The following is a 27,879-nucleotide window of genomic DNA, read 5'->3' as shown; positions in this document are numbered from 1 at the left end:
GTTACCTCCAGGATCAAATACAAAACCCTCTTTTGGCATCCCAAACTCTCTATAACCTGGCCCTTCCCTGTCTTTCCAGTCTTCTTACACCTTACTCCTTTCTACTTTGCTGTCCAGTGGTATGGGCCTCCTTGGACACCGTTTTCACTGGGAGTCCTCCCTGCTTGGAATACTCTTGCTTTTTCATCTCTGACCCCTGACTTTCCTGGTTTCCTTTAAGTCCCAGCTAAAATTCTCCCTTCTGCAAAAAGCCTTTCCTAATCCCTCTTGATGCTAGTGTCTTCCCTCTGAGACTGACCCCAATTTATCCGTTATGTATCTTGTTTGAACATAGGCAGCTAGCTGGTACAGTGGATATAATGCTGTACCTGGAATCAGGAAGACCTGAGATTAAATACAGCCTTAGACTGTGTGACCCTGTACAAACTATGCATAGCACAGTGCCTGGCACATGGTAGGTGCTTAATAAATGCTTCTTCCCTCCCTTCCTTACATAGTTGTTTGCATGTTCTTTCTCCCATTAGACTGCGAACTCTTTAAGAACGGGATATTTTGGTTTTATTTTCCCTTTCTTTGTATCTCTAATGCTTAATACAGTAGGTGCTTAATAAATGCTAGTTGGTTGACTGTTGACTTGACTTGATTTTTGAGATCTTAGATCCATTTGGGTATTTGAATCCTTTCCATTAGACTGAGGATTCCTCAGAGATGCTGAGACCTGGAGGAGGTTTATAGAAGTTCTATACATTCTCTTGCCTTTAGGCAAGCATCCTATGCCCCTACCCCCAAAAAACCCATCCCCCAAAACCATAGCGACAGCGTCCTGCTTTATTCTTAGGGGAATATCTGTTTCTTTCTGAACTGTCTTCAATTTGCAAGGCAAAGAAAAAAGCATTTATTAAGCACTTACTATTTGCCTAGCATCGGGCTAAGTATATACATTCAACCTTAAAAAAAAAATAAAGGCAATCCCTGCTCTAGAGGGGCATGTCTTGGAAGGAGAGCTAGGGGAATAAGGGCCTAAACCCTTACAATGGAAGAAAGGAGTGGGGGTAGCACAGGAGGTCCATTCCAGCGAGAGAAGGCCTCAGGAGGGGATGGATGTTCTGGGTGGAGGAGGGTGAGCCTCAGCTGAGGCCTGTTGTTGAAACCTGGGAAGTCAGAAACACTGTGGGTTTTGCCTCTTTCAGCCTTATTTTCTTCATCTGTAAAATGAGAGTATTGGATTAGATGACCTCTAAGATCCCTTTTGGTTCTAAATCTGTGATCTCATGGTCCTGTCCATGATCCCATGACTCTTGCTAGGGCATGGCCTGCTTTCTCAGAGTTCTAATCTATCTATCCTTGGATTCTCTTTCCCTTTGTAGCCATATATAACTTTCAAGGCAATGGAGCCCCCCAGCTCTCCCTGCAGATTGGTGATGTGGTGCGGATCCAGGAAACCTGTGGAGGTAAGTCGTTGGTGTTCTTTGGAACTGGCCATGCCCATGCTTGTGACACATCTGGGCTATTTTCTGTTGTTCCTCCTATAGCATCTATTAACCTATTTCAGCATTAGAGAGAGTTAACATTACCTGACAGAGGCTGGACCCAAAGGCTGGAACATTGTGCCCACTCCCTTCCTTACCTGCAGGCGGGTCTGCTCTGGACACAGAGGTGAGCCAGACTGAGTTAAGTCCCGCCAAGAGTCTTCCACTTTTGTGTGTGTGTGTGTGTGTGTGTGTGTGTGTGTGTGTGTGTGTCCAATGAAAAATTGCTTAAGGCTTAATGTGGCTGGGTTGGGGGATAGGGTAAGCCATCCTTCCCCCTACTCCTCGCCAGGAACAGCTAGAAAAAAACCCTGAAGCAATTCACAATGATTCAAGGGAAGAGAGCTTAAGGGTGGTTATATTATTGAGTCCTCAAGCCCTACCCTCAAAGACCCCTTCTAGGGTTTTCTTGGCTAAGATATTGGGGTGGTTTGCCATTTCTTTCTTCTGCTCATTTTACCGATGAAGAAACGGAGACAAACAGGGTGAAATGACTTGCCCAGGGTCACACAGCTGGGAAATGTCTGAGTTTGGATTTGAACTTAGGTCTTTCAGTCTTCAGGCCTAGTGCTCTATCCATTGCACCAACTCGCTGCCCTTCCCTGAATTTCACCTTTTCCTGTTCAGTGGTCAATCTGGCAGCTGCTGTATCACTTCGAATTGCCAAGACCCTTAGAACTAAATCAGGCTCAGGTGATGAGCCAGAAGCAAAAAAAGTGAATTTTGCACATGCTCTGCTCGACCCTGTTATAAAAGAAACCACTGTATTTCTTTATAGAAACTCTGTTAATCTTCCACTCAGTTATCAGTGATTTTCCTGATGTGGTTTTTCCTATAGAGGCTCCTCATTACCTCCAGGATCAAATGTAACACCCTCTGGCTGGCTTATAGAACCTCTACTAATGTGACTCCTTCCTACTTTAACAATCTTCTCACACTTTACTCACTCCCAAAGATTCTTCTCTCCAGTGTCATTGGCCTCTTGTTATTTCTTGTACAAGACATTCTGTCTCCCTGTCTTAGGCACTTTCTCTGACTGTCCCTTATGCCTGGGGTGCTCTCCCTTCTCATCTGTGCCTCGCAGCTTCTCTGGCTTTCTTCCAGTCTCAGCTAACATCCTAGCTTCTACAGGAAGCTCTTCCTGACCCCTCTTAATTCTAGTACCTTCCCTTGGTTAATTATCATCAATTTGTCCTGTATATATCTTTGTACATAGTTATATGCATGTTTTCTCTCCCATTAGACTATGATCTCCTTGAGAGTAGGGACCATTTTTTTTTCTATCTTTCTTTGTATCCCCAGAGTTTAGCATAGTTCCTGGAACATAATAAGTATTCAATAAATGCTTTTTCACTTCACTTAAATGTATGGTTTTTTAAAAATGTTATGCTCATAGTAATTAGACTTCAGTTAATATCTTTATTATTAACTTTATTATTTATTATTATATTAATTTGTATATGTTCACTATTATTTACTATTATAAAACTTTATTATTTTAGTAATAGGGACAGCATAGTGGACAGAGGGTTGCCCTGAGAGTCAGGATTATTTTCCTCTCACTTTTACAGTATTAGCTATGTGCCCAAAGGCAAGTCATATAACCTCTTAGTGTCCCAGGCATCTCTTTAAGACTGTAAGTTGCACATATATCATGATCTATATCAGTGGAGGGAGTTTTCTTTCTGAATATTTCCTACAGATAAAAAAAACTAAAAAAGAAAAAACATAGTTGCCTAGTATTATGTGCTAATTTATCTTATCCTGTATCTATACTCATGAAAAGCCTAGTTTTAGATAATGTCATACTGGGGGTAGCTACTTGAAATCAAGGACAGAACAGCAGAGATAATACACAGCTTCATACATGTCTTACAAACCTAAAGCTGTATCATGATAACAAATTTTTACCATTCAATCAGATATCTCCCTTTTTGCTTCAAGTCTTTGTCTGAAGAGATAAACTTTGTTCAAATCCCAGCTCTGATAATTACTAACTTTGAGTCTGAGTTCAGGAAAGTCATCTTCCTGGGTCTCAGTTTCCACATTCTGCAATAAGGAGTTTGGACTAGATGATTTTAGAAGTACCTTCTAATTCTGGGTCTATGATCCTGTGATTCCATGGGGAAACAGATTACCTGTAGATGCTCCGCTTAGAAGAATCATAGCCAAATTGATGCCACCTTTACCCTCTTGGCTACCTCATGCTAAGACAATTCAAGATGTCCAGGCATCTTCATATCCAATCTTTTGCCAATTCCTGTTGATTTTACCTTTTCAACATTTTTTTTGTTTCTTTTTTGGAGATATTTAACATTATTTAATATTTTATTTTTCCCAGTTATGTGTTAAACTAATTTTTAACATTTTTAAAATTTTCAAGTTCTCTCCCACCCTCTCTTCCTTCCCCCTGTCCTTGAGAAAGCAGGCAATTTGATATAGGCTATACATGTACAGTTACGTAAAACATATTTCCATATTAGTCATGTTGTGAAAGAAACAAACCAAAAAAAAAAAAACTCAAGAAAAATAAAGAAAAAAAATATACCTCAATCTGCTTTCAGAATCCATCATTTCTTTCTCTGGAGGTTAGATAGCATTTTTCATCATAAGTCCCTCAGAGTTGTCTTGGATCATTGTATTGCTGAGAATAGCTAAGTCATTCACAGCTGATCATTGTACAATATTGCTGTTACTATATACAATGTTCTCCTGGTTCTGCTCATTTCCCTTTGCATCCATTCATGTAAATCTTTCCAGGTTTGTCTGAGAACATCTTGCTTGTCATTTCTTATAGCACAATAGTGTTACATCACAATCATATGCCACAATTTGTTCAGTCATTCCCCAATTGATGGGCATCCCCTTAATCTCCAGTTCTTTGCCACCACAAAAGAACTGTTATAAATATTTTTGTGCATATAGGGACTTTTTCTTTTTCTTTGATCTCTTTGGGATATGGATCTAGTATTGGTATTTCTGGATCAAAGGGTATGAACAGTTTTATAGCCCTTTGGACATAGTTCCAAATTGCTCTCCAGATTGATTGGATCAGTTCACAACTCCACCAACAGTGCATTAGTGTCCCAATTTTTCCACATCCCCTCCAACATTTGTCATTTTCCTTTTTTTTTGTCATATTCATATGAGGTAGGTATCTCAGAGTTGTTTTAATTTGCATTTCTCTAATCAATAATGATTTAGAGCTCTAGAATTCATTTTGGAGCATTATTTTAAAGTTTTTTGGAGAGGAATTTGGGAGAGCTTAGCAGAGTCCTTGCCTTTTCTCCACCATCTTAGCTCTGCCTCCTCAATATCTCTTATATATACTACCTTCTCCTTCTTTGGTACTACCACCACCTTGGTGCAGGCTCAAATGACATCATGCTTGGACTTTTGCAGGAGCCTTCTGGTTGGTCTTCCTATTTCAAGTCTCTCTTTACTCTGGTTCATCCTCCATTCACCTGTCAAATTTATTTTCCTAAGGGGCAGGTCTTACCATGTCACCCTCTCCCCCCACCCCAAACCAACCTCCCATTTAATGAACTTCAGTGGCTACTTGAAGAGTCAAATATAAGATCCTCTGACATTCAAAGCCTTTTATAACCTGGTCTCCTCTTACCTTTCCAATCTTCTTACATTTTCCTGACTCCCCTGAAGTCACTCTGAAATCCAGTGACACTACTCTCCTTTCTGTTCCTTGAATTAACACAATCCATCTTTCAACTTTGTACATTTTCACTGGCTGTCCTCCATGCTTGGAATTTTCTCCTTCATCTTCACCTTCTGGCTTCTTCAAGTCCCAGTTAAAACTCCACTAGTCCTTTCCTGATCCCTCTTAATGTTAGCACTTTACTTCTGTTGATATCTATATCTATATAACTCTCTCTATGTATATATACATACACACATATATATTTACATAATATATATGTATATTCATACATACATACATATACATATGCATATATATGGAGAGAGAGAGAGAGAGAGAGAGAGAGAGAGAGAGAGAGAGAGAGAGGGAGAAAGTGAGTTTGCACATAGTTGTTAGACAGTGAGCTCCTTGAGGGCAGGGCAGGGAACACAATGCCAATGCCTGCCACTGCTTAGTTATAAAAGACATAGAGAAAAATAAGATCCTGTCCTGTCCCTTAGGCAGCTTAAGAATCTATTAGGGGAGCTAAGCCAGGAATACAAGTAACTTAACATAAATTGTAATATGATAATTACATAGATCTGTACTAATACTTTGCTCTAATCTTGGGAGCAGCTAGGTGGCAGGTTGAGTAGACTTGCTAACTTGGACAAAGGAAGATCTGAATTTGTTTTTTGCTTTTTGCTAGGCAATTGGGGTTAAGTGACTTGCCCAGGATCACACAACTAGTATGTATTGTGTGTTGTGTGTCTGAGACCAGATTTGAACTCAGGTCCTCCTGACTTCAAGTCCAGAGCTCTATCCACTGCGCCACTTAGCTGCCCCAAGATCTGAGTTTGTAACCCTGCTTCAGATGATTGTTAGCTGAGCCCTGAGCAACCCAACCTCTCTCATCCTCAGTTTCCTCACTTGTAAAATGGGATAATAATAGTACCTACTTCACTGCGTTGATGTTAAGATGAAATGAGATAATATGTAAAGTGCTTTGCAAATGTTAAAAAACTACATAAACGTGTTCTGTCCTTCTCCTCCTCCTTCTCTATGCCAGTGGATTATAAGCTCTGGTAGGTTCTAGTAGGTTCAATGGCTGTGAACATAGTTCAAAGGCTTTGAATTCTGACCTTGTATCAGTCAGCCTATCTCTATTGTTCAAAGACAATCCTGGCTAGATCCAGAAAGTCTCATCACCAAAAAGTTGACCACTCAGAGATGACTTCTTTGACCACAGCAGTCATGAAGCTAAAGCATGGAAGAATTGTGATCTGGGTTGGTGGAAAGGTTATCCACACAAATGAAATGTGGATCCTTGAAGTATTGCAGATGTATGTGTAATAGAGGTACCAAAAATGTGGGGTGCCATGAGTGATTTCAGGTGGAGGGAAAGAGTAGTTCTAGCTGAAGGGATCCAGACACTCTGAGACTTGAAAAATGCTTCATTATAGAGCTCTTTCTTTGTTATATCATTGTATAACCTGGGATTTTATTGTACATCATTTGCTTCTGACTCTATGGATCTGTTCAGTTACCTTCTCCCTACCCACCCTTTTTCATCTTCCTTTTATGTCTTATCTTCTCCCATTAGACTATAAACTCCTTGAACCCAGGGACTAGCTTGGTTTTTTTTTGTTTTTTTTTTTTACTGTTTATATTTCTATCACTAGTTCTTAGCGCAGTGCTTGGCATAGAGTAAACTTCATAAATGCTTGTTCCCCTCCCTGCCTACTTACCTTTCAGTAGTATCTGCTAGGCTATGAAATGCACCAAGTCCTAGCTCCTATATTACAGACTAGGATTAGGAAACAGCCGTCAGATCCTAGTGAACTTGAAAAGCTTTGAATGTGGGCCAGGTCTGGAATCAGCAGGCTGGGTAGCTATACCCAAAGAAGTACTAAAGCATAGGTTTAAACCAAATAAAGGGCTGGGAGCTAGGAGGTCAAGGCAGAGAGCAAGGAGTCAGTACTTAACTGGGGGCAGAGGTTGTTTTCCTGACAGCTGTTCATATTCTTGGTGGATATGGGCTGCTCTGAGCCCTAAGATTTGAGTAGAAGATAATTCTAATTAGGGGAAGTCTAATCATAAGCATACTGTTATCCTGACTGAGGCATGTATAAGAGAAATGGAATTACAGGGATGTTTTTACAGTTTCTAGATGACAGGGGATAGGGCAAACTGCTTGCATCTATACCAGGCTTCTGAGGTTTCTGTAGTATCTGTCCACTCTCCATAATAATGAACCAGCTGGGTGGTCACATTTTAAGTTGTTTTGGGTTGCCCATTTGTTGTGGACACATTTAAACAACAATCTGTCATCCCAGTAATGAGGTTATGGTAAAGAGGCTCCTGACAGATGCATTTTATTTACTAAAATGATGAATGCCAGCATTTGGATCTGCTCGAATAATTTCAAAGGCTTTTCAAGTCAGAGTATTGATTAATATTGACTGTACACAAAACTCATGCTCTCAGAGGATTGCGCCTGTTTTATTAGATAGTGACAATAATTTTAGCCATCTCTGTAGATAGCGGGCTAGTCAACCACCCCACATCAGGCTATCTTCAGAGCAATTTCTCCAATAAGATGTTCAGTCTCTTGTCTCTGCATATTTTCACCAGTTGTCTTTCATTCCTGGATCCTGAAATGCTTTTCCTTCTCCCCTTTTATGTCTCCTGGCTTCCTTCAAAACTCAGCTCAAACCCCATCTTCTCAGTTCCTCGCCCAAAATAGGCACTTACTTAACTGATGCTTCTTGAATTGTCTGCCATAGAAGGAGGCTGTTGTAGCAAACCAAGCTTAAGGTAATGAGAGGAGCCTGGTGGGAATGCACTAGCAATGCACTCGCAGCTGGGAGACCTTGAAAGGCCTCGTGTAGAGGTGGCCCCTGAGCTGTGCTTTGAACAAAGCATAGAGTCCTAAAAGGACAAGTAGGGAAGGAGTGTATTCCAGACATGAAGAACCTGTGCAGAGACATGGAAGCAGGAGATGGGTTGTCCTCTTTGGGGAATAGCTAGTAGGTCACTGGAGCTAAGAGTACATGAGATTCCTTGTAATCTATCTCCCTCTAAATCATCTTGTATATGACTACCAAATTCATTTCTAAGATGTTGCATTCATCGTGCCCCTTCCTTGCCACAGAACTCACGGTGCACAGCTCCCTGATGTCTGTAGAACAACATCCAAACTCCTCAGGCTGGCATTCAGGCTCTTTTACAATCTGGTCCCAAACTGCTTTTCTAGCATCTTCTCATTCCTCCCAGGATGAATGGTCTGTGCCAAGGTGTTCTCCTCACTATCTCCAGAATGTTCCATCCTCATTCTGAAGTTTTTGCTTATGGTGTTTCTTCACCTGGAATAATCTCCTTCTATCTAAAGTTTGTTCCTCCTTTCAGAGCTCAGTTGGAGTTGTATCTTTCCTGTTAAACCTATCCCATCCTCTTCATCCTAGTGATCTCTATATAATTTTATACTCTTTTCCAATTTTGTTAATGTTCATATATCATGTTTCTCCAACTAGATTGTAAATTCTTTTAAGATAAGGAGTGCATTTTATTTTTTTAATATTCCTAACAACATTGTACTCCAATGTGTCAATACATAAAGGTCCTATAACTTATAACCTATAACCTCTAACTTAACTGACAACCACTATAACTTATCAGAAGTTCTTTGAGAGTTACTATAGCTAAAAAAAGTCATTGTTCTTGGATCAACTTAATGATGTCGTTCTGATCTTTGTTGGGTTCTTGGAGGACAGACATACCATCTAAGACTGTGCTCCAATTCAAAACTTTTCTAGCTTGCTAGGAGCTACCCAGCAGCTGTGGTCCATGGCATAAGCTCTGAGCACCCAGAGTTGCCTCTAAATCATGATGACGAGTGATAGTAGGACCTTAGTGAAAAGGTGGATAGTAAATGTATATTAAGCACTTATTGAATATAATTGATTTGGCAGCTCAAGGCAACTGATGATATTGTGCCAAGTTTGAAAAAGCAGGGGACAGTATGAATGAGAGTCTCTGGTTTCTCCCTTCTCCTTCTTTATATCCATCAAATCACTTCTTTTCCCACTCCTGGGTTCACTGCTAATCTCATCTCTTGTCTACATCATACGTGATCCTTCATAATAGATTTATTTTTGGGGGGTAATTGCGGTTAAGTGACTTGCCCAGGATCACAGCCAGTAAATGTCTGAGGTCAGATTTGAACTTAGGTCCTCCTGACCCAGGGCCGGTGCTCCATTTACTGCACAATATTTCTTTTTGGAGGATGGGATGGAGAGGGTCCCAAAGTGTGATTTCATCAGTGTGGGCACCTCTTCATTGTGGAAACTCCTTCCACTCTAATTCATGTTTTAGAGAGTTGTTCAGGGCCACTGAGAGTTTAAATGACTTGCTCATGTTCCCACAGCTAGTATGTGTCAGAGACAGGACTTGAACTCAGGTCTTCCTGGCTCTAGGACTGGCTGCCCTTTACCCTCTGCGCTAAGCTGGGATGTTCTTGAAAGGTGGTGTGTAATTTGTAGTCTTGTTCTTTGAATCATTACCTTTGGTGTTTCTGGAAAGAAAAGAATAAAAATCAATTATTAAATACTACTATGTACCTGACATTGTACTGGGCAATGGAGGAAGAAATGACATAGCCCTGTATTGCTATATGTCTGTACTAACCTGTATGCAACATAATAATAATAGTAATGATGATGATGTTGATGATGATAATGATAATGATAAAAGGTGAGGTGTAATAGGGGCAAAGGAGAAATCCAGACACAGTGATCTAGGAAAATTTAAAGAAGATAACACTTACTGTTGGCAGACAACAATGAGGGAAAGCTTCAAAGAGATGACACTTGAGGTTATCTTAAAGGAAGAGAAGAATTTCAACATGTAGGAATGAGGAAGGAGTGCCTTCCAGGTTTAAGGGAAAGATGCCTCCTGGGAAGGCATAGAGATGGAACTTAGTAGGATAATATTGAGGAGCAGAAAATTCGAGCACATACATGAGTCATGCAAAATAAGATAAAAAAATATGAGTTTAAGCAATATTGTGGAGAGATGCTAATGACAGATGTGGTAAGAATAGCCCATGTTTAAGTGACCTGAGTTGGCAGGGAGTCCATTCTTGGGGTTATCATTGTTTTGGTTTCTTTGTTGCCTGAGGCATAAAAGACCAGCCTATGGGGTTTTGATGTGGGAGGTTTTACATCAGGACTCCTATTGCTGTGAAAAGAATATATTTCTGACCTACTAGTGTGGTGGATTGCTTGGTGAATAGAGAGGCTAAGGGGGGTAGCCCTCTCTCTGAACTATTATTTTTTAACCTTAGAAGTTATATCCTTTGTTATTAATAAGGTTATTTTTTTTTACATGTTATGGTCCACAGAGTGTCTTATTGCATTCTATCCCTGAGCCTGACTCATCTGATTGTCTTAAGTAAGGCCTGGCCTCTCCAAACATATTATGCCAAGATTTTATTTTATCTTCCAGGAATCTGAGAACCATTTGAGATTTAATAAGTCAGGAATAGATGTGATCAGATGTGTGCATTAGAGCTATTTTGGGCAGCTTTCTGAAAGATGTATTAGAGAAGGGAGAAACTGGAGGCAGGGAGGTCAGTTTGGGCTTAAGGAGTCCCAGTGAAAGATGATGGGGGCCTATACTAGTGTGATAGGAGTAGGAGTGGGGAGAAGCAAGTGGCCGTGAAAGGTGATAGGAAGGGGCATCTAGGTGGTGCAGTGGATAGAGCACTGGACCTGCAGTCAGGAGGATCTGAGTTTAAATCCAGCCTCACAAGCTTACTAGCTGTGTGACCCATGGCAAGTCACTTAACCCAAAATGCCTCCAAACCCCCACATACAAAGATAGGTAATGAGGAAGTGATAATGCCAATCATCGCTCTCTAATTTGTCTGTTCTTTAAGTTTTGGCATTTGTACATGAGACTTACTATCAGTTACCCCAAGAACAGACAACCTTATTTCAGGGTATTTTCTGCAATTTCTTTATCTTCTTGATAACTTTAGGTGTTTTAAATAGTTTTTTGATCTATTTCTAAAACACTTGTCAGAATGTGATGGAAATGTTTTCATTTTGTTTTTTTTTTCCTTTTAGATTGGTACAGGGGATACCTGATGAAGCACAAAGTGTTAGAGGTAAGGCACATTGTTTCATGTCTGAGTTGATTAGAATCTTAGAATGTTAGAGCTGGAAGGGATTTAAAGTCCAGGGGTTCTTAACTTGGGGTTTGTGAACTTATTTTTTCAAAAAATATTTTAATAACTATATTTTGGTATAATTGGTCTCCCTTGAAATCCTACGTATTTCATTGTATGTTTAAAAATTATTCTGAGAAGGCATCCATCGACTTTATGACATTGCCAAAGCAAATACAAACTCACACATTCACAAAGGCTAAGAATCCCTGACTAGTCCTATCCCTTTATTTTATAGATAAGCAAACAGAAGACCCACAAATTGCACAGATTTGTCCACAGTTTTCAGCGGCAGAGTTGAAACCATAACCCGGGTCTCCTGACTCAGGGTCCAGTGCTTTCCCCATACTGCTTTCAGGACTACTTTAAATGGTTTCACTTGTCAGGGTCTTCATTGGACTTGGTATGGTAGCTAGTGTGTCTCCTATAAGCTAAACCAAGTTGATGGAAGAAGAAAAAACAATGTTTTTATCTTCCCTCCTGATAGACAGGCCATTTGGGGAAGTATCCTTATATTATTCTGAGCTCTCAAAACACACTCAAATAAATCTTTGTTGAGATGTTTCCATCCCAAATTCATCTGACATCCAGGAGAGGGATTCTTTAGTGTGAAAACCAGTTTAAACTTTGAAATGTCCACATGTGAGAGATCAGACTTAAATCTTCAAATACATGATTTGGTGATTGACATTTTTCCATATTTTCCTCTTCCGCTTCTCTCTCTTTTTCTTTTTCCCTTGAGCCAAAAAAGTCTTTGTGGGAGATATCAGTTGGATTATGGGGCTGAAGGAGGCAGTTCATTTTCCCAGCTAGTGGTTCATAAGCCAACAATCTCAGTAGAATACTTGAAGAGTCAATATAGTGTGAGAGAGTGTAATGAATTCTGGACTTGGAATTAGAGGAACAGGTTCAAATCCTAGTTCTCCTGACTAGGAGATTACCTGACTAGTTTTGGACAAGCTACTTAACTTTTCTGGTCCTCAGCTGTGTCATCTATGGAATGCAGGGGTCAAACTAGTTGATCTCTAAGGCCCCTTCTGTTGAAGAATGTTAAGGGATCCCCTGAACTTGTTTTTTTGGATTACCATGTTTTCCAGAAACACTGGACCCAGCTGACATAAGTTATTGTTTGCATCCCAAACTAGACTCCCTGTGTGTCCTGGAAGTCAATACAGGCACCAGTCAGTGTCTGCACTAGACTGGGAAGTTCCTTGTGCAGCTGGGACCCTTGTAGATAAGCAGACCATCCTATCTTCATAGTCTGACAGTTCCTCAGGGAAAAGAATGTGGCTTTTGCCTTAGCCTTGCTCCTCCCCTTTTAAAGGGGTTTTGTCCTTTTCCCATCTTTACTGCACCTTTCCCCCTTCCGTGGCACACTCCTGTAGGTGGAGATTTGTATTTTCTCCTCCTTCCTTAAAACGCAAACTTTGTGATGTATGGATTGTGAACCCCTTGGGTTCCACATGCATGTTCATTTCTCTTGTAGTAAACCTAGTTTTCATATAAGTTTTGTGAAGTTGTGATTCCCTGTTGACACTTCCAACTGTAAATTTATGATATGCACCTAGAAACTTTCTCCACCCCATCTGTTCTATTAAGGGCATCCTCTGGTGCCTTTGGTGATGCAGAGCTCTTTGGAACAAGGAGTACATATTGATTCCAAACTGAAATGGGGACTATGACCTGGCAAAAATATCCTCTTCCCTCCCCTGACATTGTCTCTGATTGTTAATTTCATTTAAAGGAAAACCAAATCAGGACTTGAACTTGATGTCCTGAGAACGTGAAGATTTAAGGTAAATCAGTCGGGTAGTGACATATATTTTTAAAAATAATTCTTTTTGTTTCCAACAGGGGATATTTCCAAGATCCTTTATTCATATCAAAGAAGTTACAGTTGAAAAAAGAAGGTATCTCCATTTTGCTGGTGGGCTCTAAAATGGCTTATCCTTGACCTCAGCAGCTTTGAGTATCACTCATTGTCGAATCATTTTGAAAAGGAATGTATTATACCCCATAATATTCCATGTTGTTCTCTCTCTCTCTCTCTCTCTCTGGTCAATTACTGTGGCTTTCTGTCTTTTCCTAGTCTGAAGTTATAATACCAAGTGATTCCTGTTCAGATCTTTGATTTCGGGGGAAGTACTGGGCTCAGGAATGTTCCAGGATCAAGCATTTTTATAAGTGTGTTCATTTGAAGATTAATCTTCAGTAAGGAACATGAAAAGTCCACCCTAGTGAGGGCAGTGATTTAGAAAGGGAAGCTCCTTGAATTTACATAATGTAATTAGCATGGCTCTTGCAGATGGCTCAGTCTCATGCCGGTAAGGCAGCTCTGAGCTGCTGTGAGTTTTCTAAAGATTTGCTAGTTTTTTTAATCCTGTTAACATCCTAGACCTCATATTCTTGGTGTGTTTGTTTTTCCTCCCTCTCCCTCTGCCCCCCACCCCCACCCCCACCCCCAGAAATACTGAGAACATTATACCTGCTGAGCTTCCCCTGGCACAAGAAGTAACAACAACGCTTTGGGAGTGGGGCAGCATCTGGAAGCAGCTGTATGTGGTGAGACTTGCTCCCCTGTGGCAGACACGTACATGATGGTGTTTGGGCTTATCTAAGAAAACTGAATCTAGGCTTGGAATTAAGCTTTGGTGGTTTCAGGAAAGAATTTTTTTTAAAGGCTTAAATGAGTAAATAATTTGGCCAAAGGGCACAGACTAATGCTATCTCTGTGGGACTAGAATAAAAATTCCTGGCTTCAGTGTACTTTTTCATTGTAGGTAACCTCTGGAGGTATGTGTTTATTTCTTTTTTCTTTATAAATAAAGCAACCATGAAGTTAAGCAATTGCTCATGTTGTCTTTAGGCCTAAAGAAATTAAGCTGCAAATCTAAAAGAAACCAAATGAATTTAGCCTCTTGTTGCAGTAGATTGGGGAGCAGGCCAGGAAGGTATGCTTCTGTAGGTGATGGGAAGCAATCAGCCCCAGTGTTATCATGAACATCTGGCTAACTAGAATGTTGGTACACACGTGTGTGCATGTATATGTGTGTGTATGCGTGTATGTAACTGCTCTGCCTGCACCATCTGGCTTCCCCGGGTGATCCTAGGCCTCTGCTAATGGCATTGGAAGCTTATGGACTTGGGAGCCATCATGGGAGACACAACATTAAGGGAGTGGTGTTCAGGGAAGATTAATATTATGGTCATGTTTGATGTGGATCATATCTAGGTTCGGGACCTCTTGGTCAGTCTGGTGAAGCCTATGAACCTCTTTGGTAATCTCAGAATATTCTTAATGCATAAAATAAATATATAGGAAATGCATAAAATAAATATATAGGAAATATATAGGAAATAAATATATAGGAAATAAAATATATTAAAATTGAGTTATTGAAATATATTTTAAGAAAACCAACCAAACAAGCTCAATCCCTGGTCTGGAGGCAGCTAGGTGGTGCAGTGCATAGAACTTTGGCCTTGGAGTCAGGAGGACCTGAGTTCAAATGTGACCTCAGACGCTTGACACCTATTACCTGTGTGACTCTGGGCAAGTCACTAACCCCAATTACCTCACCAAAAAGCAAAAAAAAAAAAAAAAAAAAAGAATCCCTGGTCTAGAGAGACGAATCAAGCAAAAGCCAGGGTTTTCATGACCCATGACGAGTGGTTCAGTAACAAGTTGAAAGTTTTAGCCTGTTGCAGGCAGCTGGAAGCTTTGGAGGGACTTTATAGCAGCAATCTCACTCATAATGTAACTCAATGACCAGGTGAGTGGAGCCCCATCTTTCATTTATTTTAGAGAGGTGCCTGGTTAAGTCTAGATTTGTGTATTATGAGTATTATTTTATTTATGTGCATACATTATGCCCCAAATAGTTATGTTGGGACACCAGTGACCACCCAGTTAGTCAATCACCAAGAATTTATTAAGCATTTACTATGTGCCAAGTGCAGTGGCTTCATAGTGTGTTGTGGGGGTCATCTTGAATGAATTCACAGACTCAGACCATCTCCAACCTAAACAAAAGCATTTATTGAGAGTGATGCTTCTCCAGCAGGTTGAGTTTCAAGAGGAACCAGCAACTTCAGTAAGACAAGACAGGCAATTTTATAGTGTAATGATGCTGATTACATAACAGAAATTATGAATATTAAAAAGGCAGGAGGGGTTTGTCAGGGGATTAGGTAATAGGGGAGGGGTCCTGGCTTCACTGGAACTGTTCATGTGATTATCCACAATGCATATAGAAGAACCCTTTTGGAGGGGCATATATGTATGTATGATAATGATATTATAATAAGCCTCTATATGTCATAAGTTCACTTAAAGAATGGCCTTTACTATTACTGTACAGGTGCCTGCTTAGGGAAAGTCCCTTCTACTTTTTAAGGGTCCACATCCTGCTTGGTCATCCTGGTGGTGCTGTTTTCTGATTGGCTGGCCGTTGTGGTCCTGTCTGAGATTAGATGGATGTGGTTGTGATTGAGTGCATGGACATACCTGCTGTTTCTGTGAGGAATATGAGGAATGTGTCTGGGGGCGGTGGCTAGCTAGAAGCAGTGGCTGGGATTCCATCACATGGACACACCTGCTGTTCTAGTGGGGCATATATGAGGAAGTGAGGATATTGAGTCCGGGGTTGGGGAGGGAGAGTGGCTAGCTAGGGGCAGTGGGCCTGCTGTTCAGTGAGGCTTATAACTGAGTCTGGAGACAGTGGTGTGGTTAAAGCCAGATTGTGTGGTCAAATCAGGACACAGTGAGTCCAACAAGAAAGTTAGAATATTGAGGCTAGGGGCAGTCTTTTTAGGATTCCATCACCAGGTACCATTCTAAGCACTAGGGACACAAATAAAAGTAAAAAAAAAAAAAAGAGTCAGTCCCTGTCCTCACAGAACTTAAATTCTAATGGAGGAAGATAACACATAAGAGGGAGTTGAAAGGGGAAAGTACCTAGGAGTATGGTGTGGAAGTCTGGAAAGTCAGGGGCAAATCCAGAATAGGAATGGAGAATAGTTGGCCTGGGCCTCTCTCCAAAATGGAAGCCCCAGAAAAGACTCACCAATGGGAGAAGGGAAGCAAGGAAGCAGAGGGAGTTCCAGAAGGTAGTTGAGGCAGAAGCAGAGCTGGGAACATGGTAGTTGAGCCCTAAACATGTATTCATTTAACCTAGGGTTCGTGTTCTCCCCAGAGATTGGGGGGAGAGGGGGAACAGTTTGCAACCTTATTTGTTGATGAAATGTAGGTAACAGATATTGTCCTTTCTTGTTTCCCAGGCCAGCAAAAAAGAGCGGTTTCTCCAAGTGCAGAACATGATGTATGACCTGATGGAATGGAGGTCTCAGCTTTTGTCCGGGACTCTGCCGAAAGATGAGCTGAAGGAACTTAAGCAGAAAGTCACTTCAAAAATTGATTATGGCAACAGGTGTGTTCTTTTTTCTTTTTTAAACATTCTCTCTCTCTCTAATCCCCTTCTTTCTCTGCCCCCCCACCTTCCTCTCTCTGCTTTCCCCCATCATGGTCTGTCTCTGTTTCTCTCTCCCTCTACCCCCTTTCTTCCTCTTGACCCTCTTCCCCTCTTTCTTCTCCCAAACTCCTTCCTCTGTTTCCCCCTCTCTTCCCCTTTCCATTTACCTCTCTCTCTACTTCTCTCTCTCCCTTTCTTATTTCTGTCTTTCTGCCTCTGTCTCCCCCCCCTTCCTCTCTCCTTCTCTTTCTCTTAACCTCTCTCTTTTTCTTCCTCACTCCTTCCTCTACCACCTGAGGAACAGGTTTTATTTTTAGGTGGGAGTTTGCCACTTTCTACTTGATGGCTCTTGTCCCCAGCAATGCTCCTGGTGCTTCACAATCACTCCCTGGATCTGTGGGCATATGGAGGCAGAGAGAATCCTTGTGTTGCAGTTTTAACTGGGCTGAGATATTTGGGGAATACATTTAACCTCCTTCCAAATGACTGGTGAGCATAGTCATTTGGATTCATCTTCATCCAAGAAGTAGTTTCTTTCAGTATTTTGATGTACCCCTGCTCCCTGCTCAGAATCTCGGCTTACCGATTCATGCCCCTGGCCTCTACAGAATTAGCCCATCACCTGCTATGCACTGACTCTCCATGCTGGGAAATAGCACAGGCACATGAAAAAAAATACACTCATAGTAGGAAGGGAAAGCAAAGTGAGTTGGAATAAAAACTACCTTGTCTCAAAAAGAAAAGTAACACCATTTTCTCCAGTCAGGGAAACTTCGGGCCTAAGTGTTCTTTGCTGTGAGCCCCCTACGGGCCCTGACGTGGGTGGGAGGTCGGGTTGGGGAGTGTTTCTACCTTTGCCTGCTGTGAGCTCTGTTGATGGTTGAGTGACAGTCTGACCTGTCTGAGTGGTTAGAGAAACAGGTAGAAAGAGTTTCAGGGGCTGGGCAGAGTCTCAGTGGGGTATTGCATGGCTCAGTAAGTCTGGGGAATTTCGTTGGCACACTATTTCACAATAGGGGCTTTGACAACTTTTAAGTATTGCTTCATAGCGAGTGCTTGGATTGTGTCCAGCTCACTTAATAGGAAGGTCTAGAGTCCAGCTGCCTGGCAGAGGGTGTTTGGTATTCCTTTTGAGAAAGGGGGGGCCCTCAGAACATCTCCTTTGGGGCCCAACCTTGTTGTACTTTTATTTTCATCCAGTTTCTTTTAGGGAAGTGAGAGAAAAGTGGCCTCAGCAACTTCTTTACAGCCTGAATCAAAGGGCTGAGAAAAGCTCCTCACCACTTGCGGTATACTGTCTTCTCCAGCTGAAGATGTACTGGGTCTTGTAGACCTAGAATGGTTTTCTTGGGATCCTTGGTTTTGTAGCTATGGGAGTTACAAGATGGGAAGTGTTCCCTGCAGCTCACTGGCCGTAGCCTTAGAGCCCAGACCACAAGACAGTCACAGGTTTAGAGATGGAAGGACTTCTAGTTAATTCATTTAAATTTAGTTCAATTCAATGGAACAAACATTTATTCTAAACCAGGCACTGTGCTAGTTACTGGAGATACAAAGATAAAAATTAAAATAAACCCTGCCTTCAATGAGCAAGATGAATGTCTTGGGGGGAGGGTGGTTGGGAACAAAACAGTAATAGTAGTAGTCTGACCCTCTCACTTTATGCATGTGGAAATTGAGGTCCAGAGAAATGAAACAATTTGTCTAATGTCATGTAAGTGGCCCGGGGGGGATTTGAATCCAGGTCCTCTGAATTCAAACCCACCATTCTTTCCATTGCATTATATGACAGAATTGTCTAGGGATTCACATAAAAGCATAGATGCTAACTTTGGCTCTGGGTTAATGCCTTGTTGTTTTCTGGCTATGGTGGTACCAGCATACAAAGGGAGGCTAAGGCTGGTGGATTCCTTGAGTTTGCAAGTTCTAAGCTGCCGTATGACTAAAGCTAATAATTTATTTATACTAAATCTGTGTATGAGTGGCCACTGTAGTTCAGTCCTGAGCAAGATAGGAAAACCTAGTCTCAAAAAAAAAAAAAGTGTCCCATGAAAGAAATAGTGCAATGAAGATAAAACTCAACAAACATAGTAAGCATTTATTAAATGCCTGTTTTACATGTACTTGCCATCAGTGGGCCCTAGGTAATAATTTAGAGCACTGAAGCTTTTGAACCAGAAGGGACCTTCAGCGTCATAGTTCATCCGCCTCATTTTATAGATGAAGAAACTTACACCCAAGGAGGTTAAATAGTCACATGAATAACAAGTAACAGAACTGAGATTTTAACCTAGGTCTGGGTCCTAGACCCTGTAGTTCTCGCCAAATTGCTGTCTCTGAGAGAAGAATGCCCTGAATCTAGGTAGGAATCAGAATCATAGAATGTAAGGGTGGTCTCCTCATTTCCATAGAAGAGAGTTGCCTAAAATCACAAAGTTAGTTAGTGATAGAATTACAGAAGGGTTTTTTTTTCTTCTTCTTTTTTTAATATTCTAGGTATGAGTCAACCTTATGTTTCTTTCTCTCAAACCTGAGATTATTTAGCTTAGGAACATGCTTTATTCTGGTAGTTGAGACTTGATTAATAAGAAGTGAAGCCTGGGTTTCCAGGATAAATTTTCAAGAATAAGAACAAGACAGCTCCCTACATTACAATAATTATATATCTGTTTTAGATACTCTCCTTTCAAGTGTTAACACATGCTTCTTGCTGCCAGAATATAAAAATGCTTCCTTATCATTCACTAGGAAATTTTGTTTCGTACTTTGGTCATAGTCTCTTTTACATATTATTATTTAATTATTTTAAATTATTTAATCTAAAATTTAAATTTAATTTAACTTATTTATATTATTTAAGCTATTATTTTAGTATTTATTTATAACATGTATCATTTATATAGTGCTTTAAAGTTTGCAAAATATTTTACAAACATTACCTCATTTTATCTAAACAACCTGCCAACTATGGGAAGTAGATGCTACTATTATGTTCATTTTTCAGATGAGGAAGTTGATGCTGACTTAAGTGACTTGCACAGGGTCACACAGCTACTAAGTGCCTGAATCTAAATTTAAACTAATGATTTCCTGCCTTCGGGTATAGCATGCTATTCACTGCCCTACGTAGCTGCCTCAAATAATAATATAAGTCAGCTTTTATGTAGTGCCAACTAGATACCAGGCACTGTGCTGAATGCTTTAAAATATTATGTCTTTGATTCTCACAACTATCCTGCAAGGTAGGTGCTATTATCCCTATTTTATGCTTGAGGAAACTGAGGCAAGCAGAGGCTAAGGGACTTGCCAATGGTCACATAACTATAAGTGTCTGAGGCCAGTTTTGAACTCAGCTCTTCCTGAGACTCCAGGCCTGGCCCTCTATCCACTAGACCACCACACATGTACAAAACACTTTATATAAAATATTTGATTTCATTCTGCATGGCTTAGTTACCTTTCCAGAAGCAGGTGCAGTGAGTATAATTAAAACGAGAATGATCAGAATAATGCTTTCTGTAATTGAATAAAAAAAAGTGAAAATATAAAAGAGTTCCACAGAGAGGTAGTTGAATAATCAGGTCAAGTGAGAGTCGTGTGTTACAACTAGCTTCCTGACAGTTTTGATAGGGTATTCTACGTGATTCTACACCTGCTGAAGGTCTCTTCATTTGTCATATACCTGGATAAAACAGACAGTTTAAGTGACCTGGGGTCCTTTTGCCAAATTTCACAGCCAATCTTTTCTTGACAGGATCCTTGAGCTAGATCTGATTGTCAGAGACGAAGATGGAAATATCTTGGATCCTGATAAAACCAGCGTCATCAGCCTGTTCCACGCCCATGAGGAAGCCACAGATAAAATCACTGAGCGCATCAAAGAAGAAATGGTCTGTGTTCTCTAAGCAAGCCCAGGTTTCAAAGGGAGGAATAGCAACCTTCATCTTAGTACCATAGTATATGAAAGCAGGGATGGACCTGAGAGACGTCCAGTACCACCCACCCTTCACTTGAGTGAGGAGGAAACAGATCAAGAGAAGAAAGTGAATTTCCCAAGTTCATACATTAAGTTTGGAATAGAACCCAAATCAGAACTCAGCTCTCCTAAGCCTAGAGAACAGATCAGGTTTTCAGTTATGGAGGGTGTTACCTGTACTTTATTAATATGATGGATAATGGGGGCAGCTAGGTGGCACAGTGAATAGAGCACTGGCCCTGGATTCAGGAGGACCTGAGTTCAAATCCAGCCTCAGACACGTAACACTTACTAGCTGTGTGACCCTGGGCAAGTCACTTAACCCCATTGCCTAACCCCCACCAAAAATATGATGGATAATAATATCATACTTTTTTTTTTAGTATTTTTTTAAAAGACTTTCATGGACGATCTTAGATTTAGAGATGGAAGGGACCTTCAAGTTCATGGGGTCCAGCTCCCTCATTTTACATTTGAGGAAACTGATGCCTTGAGAGAGTAAGAAACATGGCTAAGGTCATATAGGTTTGTTCTGTTATTTTATCTTATTTTAGCAACCATTTAAAAATACTGTGTTGGTACTATTAGCCCCATTTTATAAATGGGGAAAATGAAGGCCCTGGAGTTGAGATGACTTACTTAAAGGCTTCACAGCCTTTTAGTGGGGACACTGTGACTTCCCTCATAGACTTCTACCCATTTCACTGTATTTCTTGTCTTGTCATTAAGTGGTAGAACGCTAACTTTTTCTTATCCTTTTCTCTTCTTTCCTCTGTGTTGGGCAGTCGAAGGATCAGCCAGATTATGGTATGTATTCCCGGATCTCCTCCTCCCCCACGCACAGCCTCTATGTCTTTGTAAGGAACTTTGTATGCCGAATTGGAGAGGATGCTGAACTCTTCATGTCGCTCTATGATCCCAACAAGCAAATGGTCATAAGGTGAGCGGATCTTGAGAAGATACTGTCTCAATAAAAAAAAATAAAAACAAAAAAGGCCCTGTGTTGTAGGGTCAGGTGAGATGGAGGTTTCAACGGGAGGCAGTATGGTATAGTGGGAAATTTCACTTACATGGGAATCAGAAGGCCTGGGTTCAAATTCTGCCTCTGACGCTTGTTACCTGTGTGACCCTGGGCAAGTTACTTGACCTCTATGTACCTTAGTTTCTTCATCAAACTTGGACAAGAGGGCCTCTGAGGTCCTCTCTAGATAGCGATCTGTTATCTTTTATGTCCAGTCCACATCCCTTGAAGTGTAGTGTGCCTATATTCCATCTTGCCTTACCCTCAGGGATGGCAAAAAATGACTGCTTACCGTCTTTCCTATGATACTCTCAGAAGCATTCTTGCATGCAGTAAAGACTCACAATTTCCTGTCAGCCAAGCTCAAGGTATTCTGTGATAAAGAGCCCTAAAAATGATGAGGTGAGCATAGCCCTACCTCCTGAGCATTGTCAGAATATCTCCTGGCTGCACTGACAGGGGTGGTGGTTCCACGATCCCATGTGCATGATTGATCACCCAAGCTGAGCACCATGCACTGGGGCAATGGATCAGTTTGATGTGCCGCCTGGTATGATGTGCTTGACAGGGCATGCTTGAGTGATGCCTCTGTCTATGCCAAAGACATACTGCCCTCTCTGGGGAAAGGTGAGCAAGTGGGGAGAGAAGGGTGAAAGTATGGGGAAAAGAGGACAGACAAATACTTTACACATCAATATGAACTTGGTTGTCTAACCTTTTCTTAAAGGCATCTTCTCCACTTGTCTGATCATGCCTGGGTTGTCAGCATGATATGTTCTAATTAAAAAAAAAAACTTGAGGGGACCAAAATCACTCTTCTGGAGGATGTGGATCATTTAAAGCTTAGCTGGGATTGACCTGTCATCTTTGGGGTGAAACAAGTGCAGCTTCTGCAAGCCTTCTCATGGACTCTTGGTTTAAGAAATAGAAAAATAAAATTTTCTAAAGGAATGTGAAGAAGATGGTGGCGGGACTTGGCAGACCAAGTCCTCATGTTTGGAAAGGGCCAATGATAAATTTGTTTCCTCCTGTTGAATGTGAACAGAGAAACTAAGAACTATTAGGCTATAGATTACTATAATATGACATTTTTTCTCTCAAATATGTTTAATAGTCCCTTCATCCTCCTCTGTGTCCGATAAATGTTAATATAATCACAACTTAATTAGGAGCCATGTCTCATGATGACATGGAGATGACCCTGGATACTCAAAGGTTATGCCATTATATTATAAAACCTACTAGATTTTACCATGCTGAAAAGATTTTGAGTATCATCCCAAATTAGTATATTATCTAAGTACCAAACCAGTTAAATATGGAGAATTGGTCACTAGGTGATGAATCCTTTGACAGTGGCAACTCATGGAACAAAATAAAAAATGACTTTTAGTCCTATGCAGACCCTTTTTCCTTCCATAGTTAGTATAATGGAGTGGGAAAAAAAAAGTGGTTTTGAGATGCTAAGCTAATAGGAACTCTAAAAATGATGGAGTTTTAGACTATCTATGAATATTAACTTAGCTGTTGGTGTTCTAAATGTATCTCTCTATGCCTCATTTTCCCCATTTGTAAAATGAACATGTTTGTTTCAGTGTCCTCTAAGATCTCTTCAGACTTTAAAATTGATGACCAGATGATCTTTGTTCAATGAACAACAAATTACATGATTGAAGAACTAAATCTTATCAGCATTACTATTTCATAATAAACTAAATTGGAAGATACCAGGATTTGTAGCTAAATGGGAGGAGGGCTCTCAGGTTCTCATTGGAAAGGGAAACAAAAGAGTTGCAGATTTGCCTTTATCACGTGCTCAAAGACAATTGGGAGCAATACTTTATGAGTCATTTGGTTATCTCATCTTACAAAACTTACAAAACTCATCACCAGCAAGCAAGGAAATAATGCATGATGAAGATAACTAAAGATCATTGTAGCCTGAGGTGAAGACATTTTATACAAAAATTGACAAATTCCTTCCATTCAAGTCCACATATGCTTTGATATTCAGTAATTTCAATGCAAAGGTGAGTTAAGGGGAGGATGATGAAAATTATGTTGGAAAACATGGCTCATATTTAAGAAATAAAAGAAAATGAAGACTTGTAGACTACTCGAAAGTCTTATATAATTTGAATACTTTCTTCAAGAAGAGATTTGGAAGGCATTGGGCCAACATGGTAAACATATAATAACATCAGGAAAAATGGAATTGAGTGTATCTTAATATCAACAATAATAACAATATCTCATATTTATATAGCACTTTATCCATTATCTTATTTCATCCTCACAATGACTCTCTGGAGTAGGTACTATCCCCATTTTACAGATGAAGAAACTCTGGCTCGGATAGGTTCAGTGCCTTGCCTGGAAGTCATACAACTAATAAGTCTGTGAGTCAGGATTTGAACTGAGGTCTTCCCTATTCTGGATCTAGGGGGAAAAAAAAGAGTTGTATCAGAATCAACAAAATTTGTACAGGGAGACCATTTACTACTTTGAGTAAAGATCAAAGTTAATGTCAAGTGAGAAGAAAGGATACTAATGAGTAACCAATTGCAACAGCTTCGACCTGATTTTTGACCAGCAAGCTATTAATGTCCTAAGAATGGGAAATGTTAAAGGTGAAGATGGTGATCTTGATTTTCATACCTTGCTGCAAAAGTTTTACCAGGATAAAGCAGCTGCCAAAACAAGCAGGCCATAAGAACCTGCAACTTTCTTAGCTAAAAAGCACTTGATCTTCTTGTTAAGCAGAGAGACATGTTAACAGAGAAGAACATTGTTTGAAAAAGCAAACTAATTTGTAGCATATTATGGAAGAGTATGACTGAATAACACAAACGTTATCACATGAAACAGTGAAAAGCAGTAGAGAGGAAAACAAGACTAGATAAAATCACTTTAAACTAGCTAAGTCCCTTCCTTTCAAAAACATTCATACATGAAATTGGCAGGAGAACAACAAATAGAAGGAAAATAGAACAGATTTATTAGCATTTCTGTAACAATTTATTTCCATGATTAATGAAGTAGAACCATTACATTTGAGCCATTTTATCCCCATCTATTCTATAAAAGGAAGTGAAATGACATTTAAAAAGATAAAATCAAGAAAAGAATCTAGGCTAGACTAGAAAATTGTACTGGAAGTGACAAAATTTTGATAGCATCAAAGAACATTTTGCAAAATATTTCAGGTATGGAATGATATTGAAAGAATGGGGGAAAAATCACTGATGACAATACTACCTCCAAAAGACAATTGCAAAGGCATCAATAATTGCTTAACCATATGCCAACTTTGCTATTTTCATGAAAATGTTTCTACACATGTATTGAAGATGATCTTGATAAAATATGAGAAAGGAATAGGTGGGCTTTAGCAAATTATCTTTTTCAGCAATCCATATTTTTTAAATTATCACACAGTTGACTGAAAGGTGCCAAGAATGCAATATCCTTCTGTGTCCATTTCCTTATTATATTGTTTATTATGAGATTGCTCTAACAATCCATGCAGGTAAAACTAAATGATTGAAAAATATCAATATCAATTGTCTATGCCATTCAGTTAGAAGGAAGGAAATGAGCATTTATTAAACACCTATATGCCAAGCACTGTGCTAAGCATTTTACAAATATTATCCCATTTGACCCTTATAACCTTGGGAAATAGGTGCTATTGTTATCCCCATTTTACAGATGAGGAAACTGAGGCAGAAAGAGGTTAAGTAACTTGTCCAGGGTAACACACATAGTAAGAGCTTGAGTCTGGATTTGAACTCAAGTCTTCTAGACTCCAGGCCCAACACTACCCATCGTATAAATAGCTAAGCCTAGGATGACCATCTGGGACAGACACCATTGATGGGAAATGAATTGGTTCTAGATTTAAATCAGAGAAAGAAAGTAGGCCAAACTGTAATGGAGAAAGTGTGCAGCGATTGAAAGAATCTCAAGCTGCTTCCCTGCCGAAAGTCTACTTTTAAAAAATTCAGATGTTTTTCCAGTGATGCTGTATGATTGAGAGACATGGACTGCCAAAACTTACTCAGAGCACCTGTCTGTTCAGTAGAAGGTCACCAGACATCAGGGGAAGAGTTGAATTGGTCCTGACACATCCCCCATGGGGATGGAATGTTTTGCGGAAGCCTTGTCCTAGCTTCTACTCTGTAGCTGCAGCTGCTTTCTGATCACCAGATTAAGTTTTCTTGTCTGTGAATAGATGAGACCAACCTGAGCTTTTAAATTGCTTTTCTTATTTATGACAGTATTTTCTCCTGAAGAAAATTGCCAGTGTTTACTATTTGGACGTGGCTGGCTCAGGCACCAACAGGCTTGCTTCATCCGGTGAAAGATTCTAAAAAAAAGTATAATCCCAGGCTCGCAGGCAAGGGGAATCAAGTAGAACAAAGACATTTTGTATCAACTGCCTGCTTGGTTTGCTGAAGATTTCAGTCACTTTAGCAGCAGACCTGTCTTAAAGCCTGCAAAAAACCCCAAAAAACTCAGGAACATTTTATTTGGACTTGATTGGATTTCTCAGTGTTGGTCAAGTCGGAGTCTGTGCAATCATTGCTATCCCAAGTTCTATTTTAATGAATCTGTTTTGGTAGATGGTGGTGTTTTCATTTCTAGGGTAGTTGGAGGGTAAGGGAAAAGATACTAGGAAAAGAGAAGCACTAAGTAGAAGCTGACTATCAACATGTCAAGTCAGCAAATATTTCTCAAGTGCTTTCTATGTGCTAGGTACTATATAATAAGTGCTGTGGTTACAAAGAAAGGAAAAAAATGAAACGGAAAAAGAATAGTCCCTGCTGTCAAGGAGCTCACAGCCTAATGGGGGAGAATACATACAAACAGCTATATACAATAAGATATATAGAGGATAAATGGGAGATAATTTCAGAGAGAAAGCACTAGCATTAATGGAGAATGGAAGGGCTTCTTGCAGAAGATGGGCTTTACTTACAGTTAGCCAGGGAAGTCAGAAGGGGAAGAATACAAAAAGAAGAGTTCCTGCCCTCAAGGAGTTTACATTTTAATGGGAGAAAAAACACATAAAAGGTAACTGAAAAGCATAGGATAGGGTGGGGGAGGGAAGATGAGAAAGTGTTTTTGCAGGTCCATGGTAAAGTTCAGAGAATCGGAAGAGCTAGAAGAGTGAAGGACTGAACATGACAGCTCTGGGCACAGCCTCAAAATGGAGGCTTTATGAGAAACTCACCATTGGGAGGATGGTGCCATAGTGGCGGAGGGATCCGCATAGTGGGTGAGAAGGCAGCTGAAGCAAGAGTAACTCAGAGTTTAAATGGCTTACCTAGGGTTATAGAGGTAGTCCACGGCTAAGGGTGATTTAAACTCAGGGCCAGACCCTCTGACTCCAAATCCAGTGCTCTGCCCTCTTCACCATCCTGCCTCTCATCAGCAAGAGGTGGTGGTTGCATGGCAGTTGTGTGCTTTATTTCTTTAAATTCAAGTCATAGTACCATAGGATAATAGATGTAGAACTAGCAGCCTCAGAGGCCATCACATATAACCTCATCATTTTACACTTGAGGAGATTAAGGAAGAGCTGAAGTTAATCTGCCCAGAGTCACATAGAAAGTGTTATTTTCTGTGCCCAGCACTGTGCAAGCTGCCATGTATAAGATATGGACTCTGCCCTTCAAGAGCCGACAAACCTTACTGGAGGATCAAGAACAATCTGTATGAAGCAGAGAACAATGTAAGATGGTACATGATTAGGTGTCAAAATGAGTGGCGGTGAGAACCCACGAAGTGTTCTCAGAAGGCAGATTTAAACAGCTTGATCAGGAAATTCAGAGCTACTTTTGTTTTCCAGTGAGAACTACTTGGTGCGATGGGGAAGTAAAGGCTTCCCAAAGGAAATTGAAATGCTGAACAACCTGAAGGTAGTCTTCACGGTGAGTGTTTCCCTCTTGGCACCCCTAAGTAACAGTACCCATGCCCCCCCTGCCCCACCCCGTGGTGCAGATGAAATTGGGAA

General features: G+C 40.4%; 1 protein-coding gene across 1 annotated transcript in view; it reads left to right on the top strand.

The window, feature by feature from the left end:
• DOCK2 (dedicator of cytokinesis 2) overlaps nucleotides 1–27,879 on the top strand; it is a 497,074-nt gene that overhangs the window by 23,126 nt on the left and 446,069 nt on the right. Inside the window, exons 2-9 of the mRNA XM_027841714.1 lie at nucleotides 1,368–1,451; nucleotides 11,292–11,332; nucleotides 13,247–13,302; nucleotides 13,858–13,954; nucleotides 16,673–16,821; nucleotides 20,618–20,753; nucleotides 21,625–21,779; nucleotides 27,715–27,796. Coding sequence (XP_027697515.1) covers nucleotides 1,368–1,451; nucleotides 11,292–11,332; nucleotides 13,247–13,302; nucleotides 13,858–13,954; nucleotides 16,673–16,821; nucleotides 20,618–20,753; nucleotides 21,625–21,779; nucleotides 27,715–27,796 — 800 coding nt within the window. The remainder of the gene's footprint in view (nucleotides 1–1,367; nucleotides 1,452–11,291; nucleotides 11,333–13,246; nucleotides 13,303–13,857; nucleotides 13,955–16,672; nucleotides 16,822–20,617; nucleotides 20,754–21,624; nucleotides 21,780–27,714; nucleotides 27,797–27,879) is intronic.

This window comes from Vombatus ursinus, unplaced genomic scaffold (assembly GCF_900497805.2).
Source record: "Vombatus ursinus unplaced genomic scaffold, bare-nosed wombat genome assembly UNPS02014863.1, whole genome shotgun sequence".
Taxonomy (NCBI): domain Eukaryota; kingdom Metazoa; phylum Chordata; class Mammalia; order Diprotodontia; family Vombatidae; genus Vombatus; species Vombatus ursinus.
The sequence above is the reverse complement of the archived record's forward strand: the minus strand, read 5'-3'. Positions and strand labels throughout refer to the sequence as shown.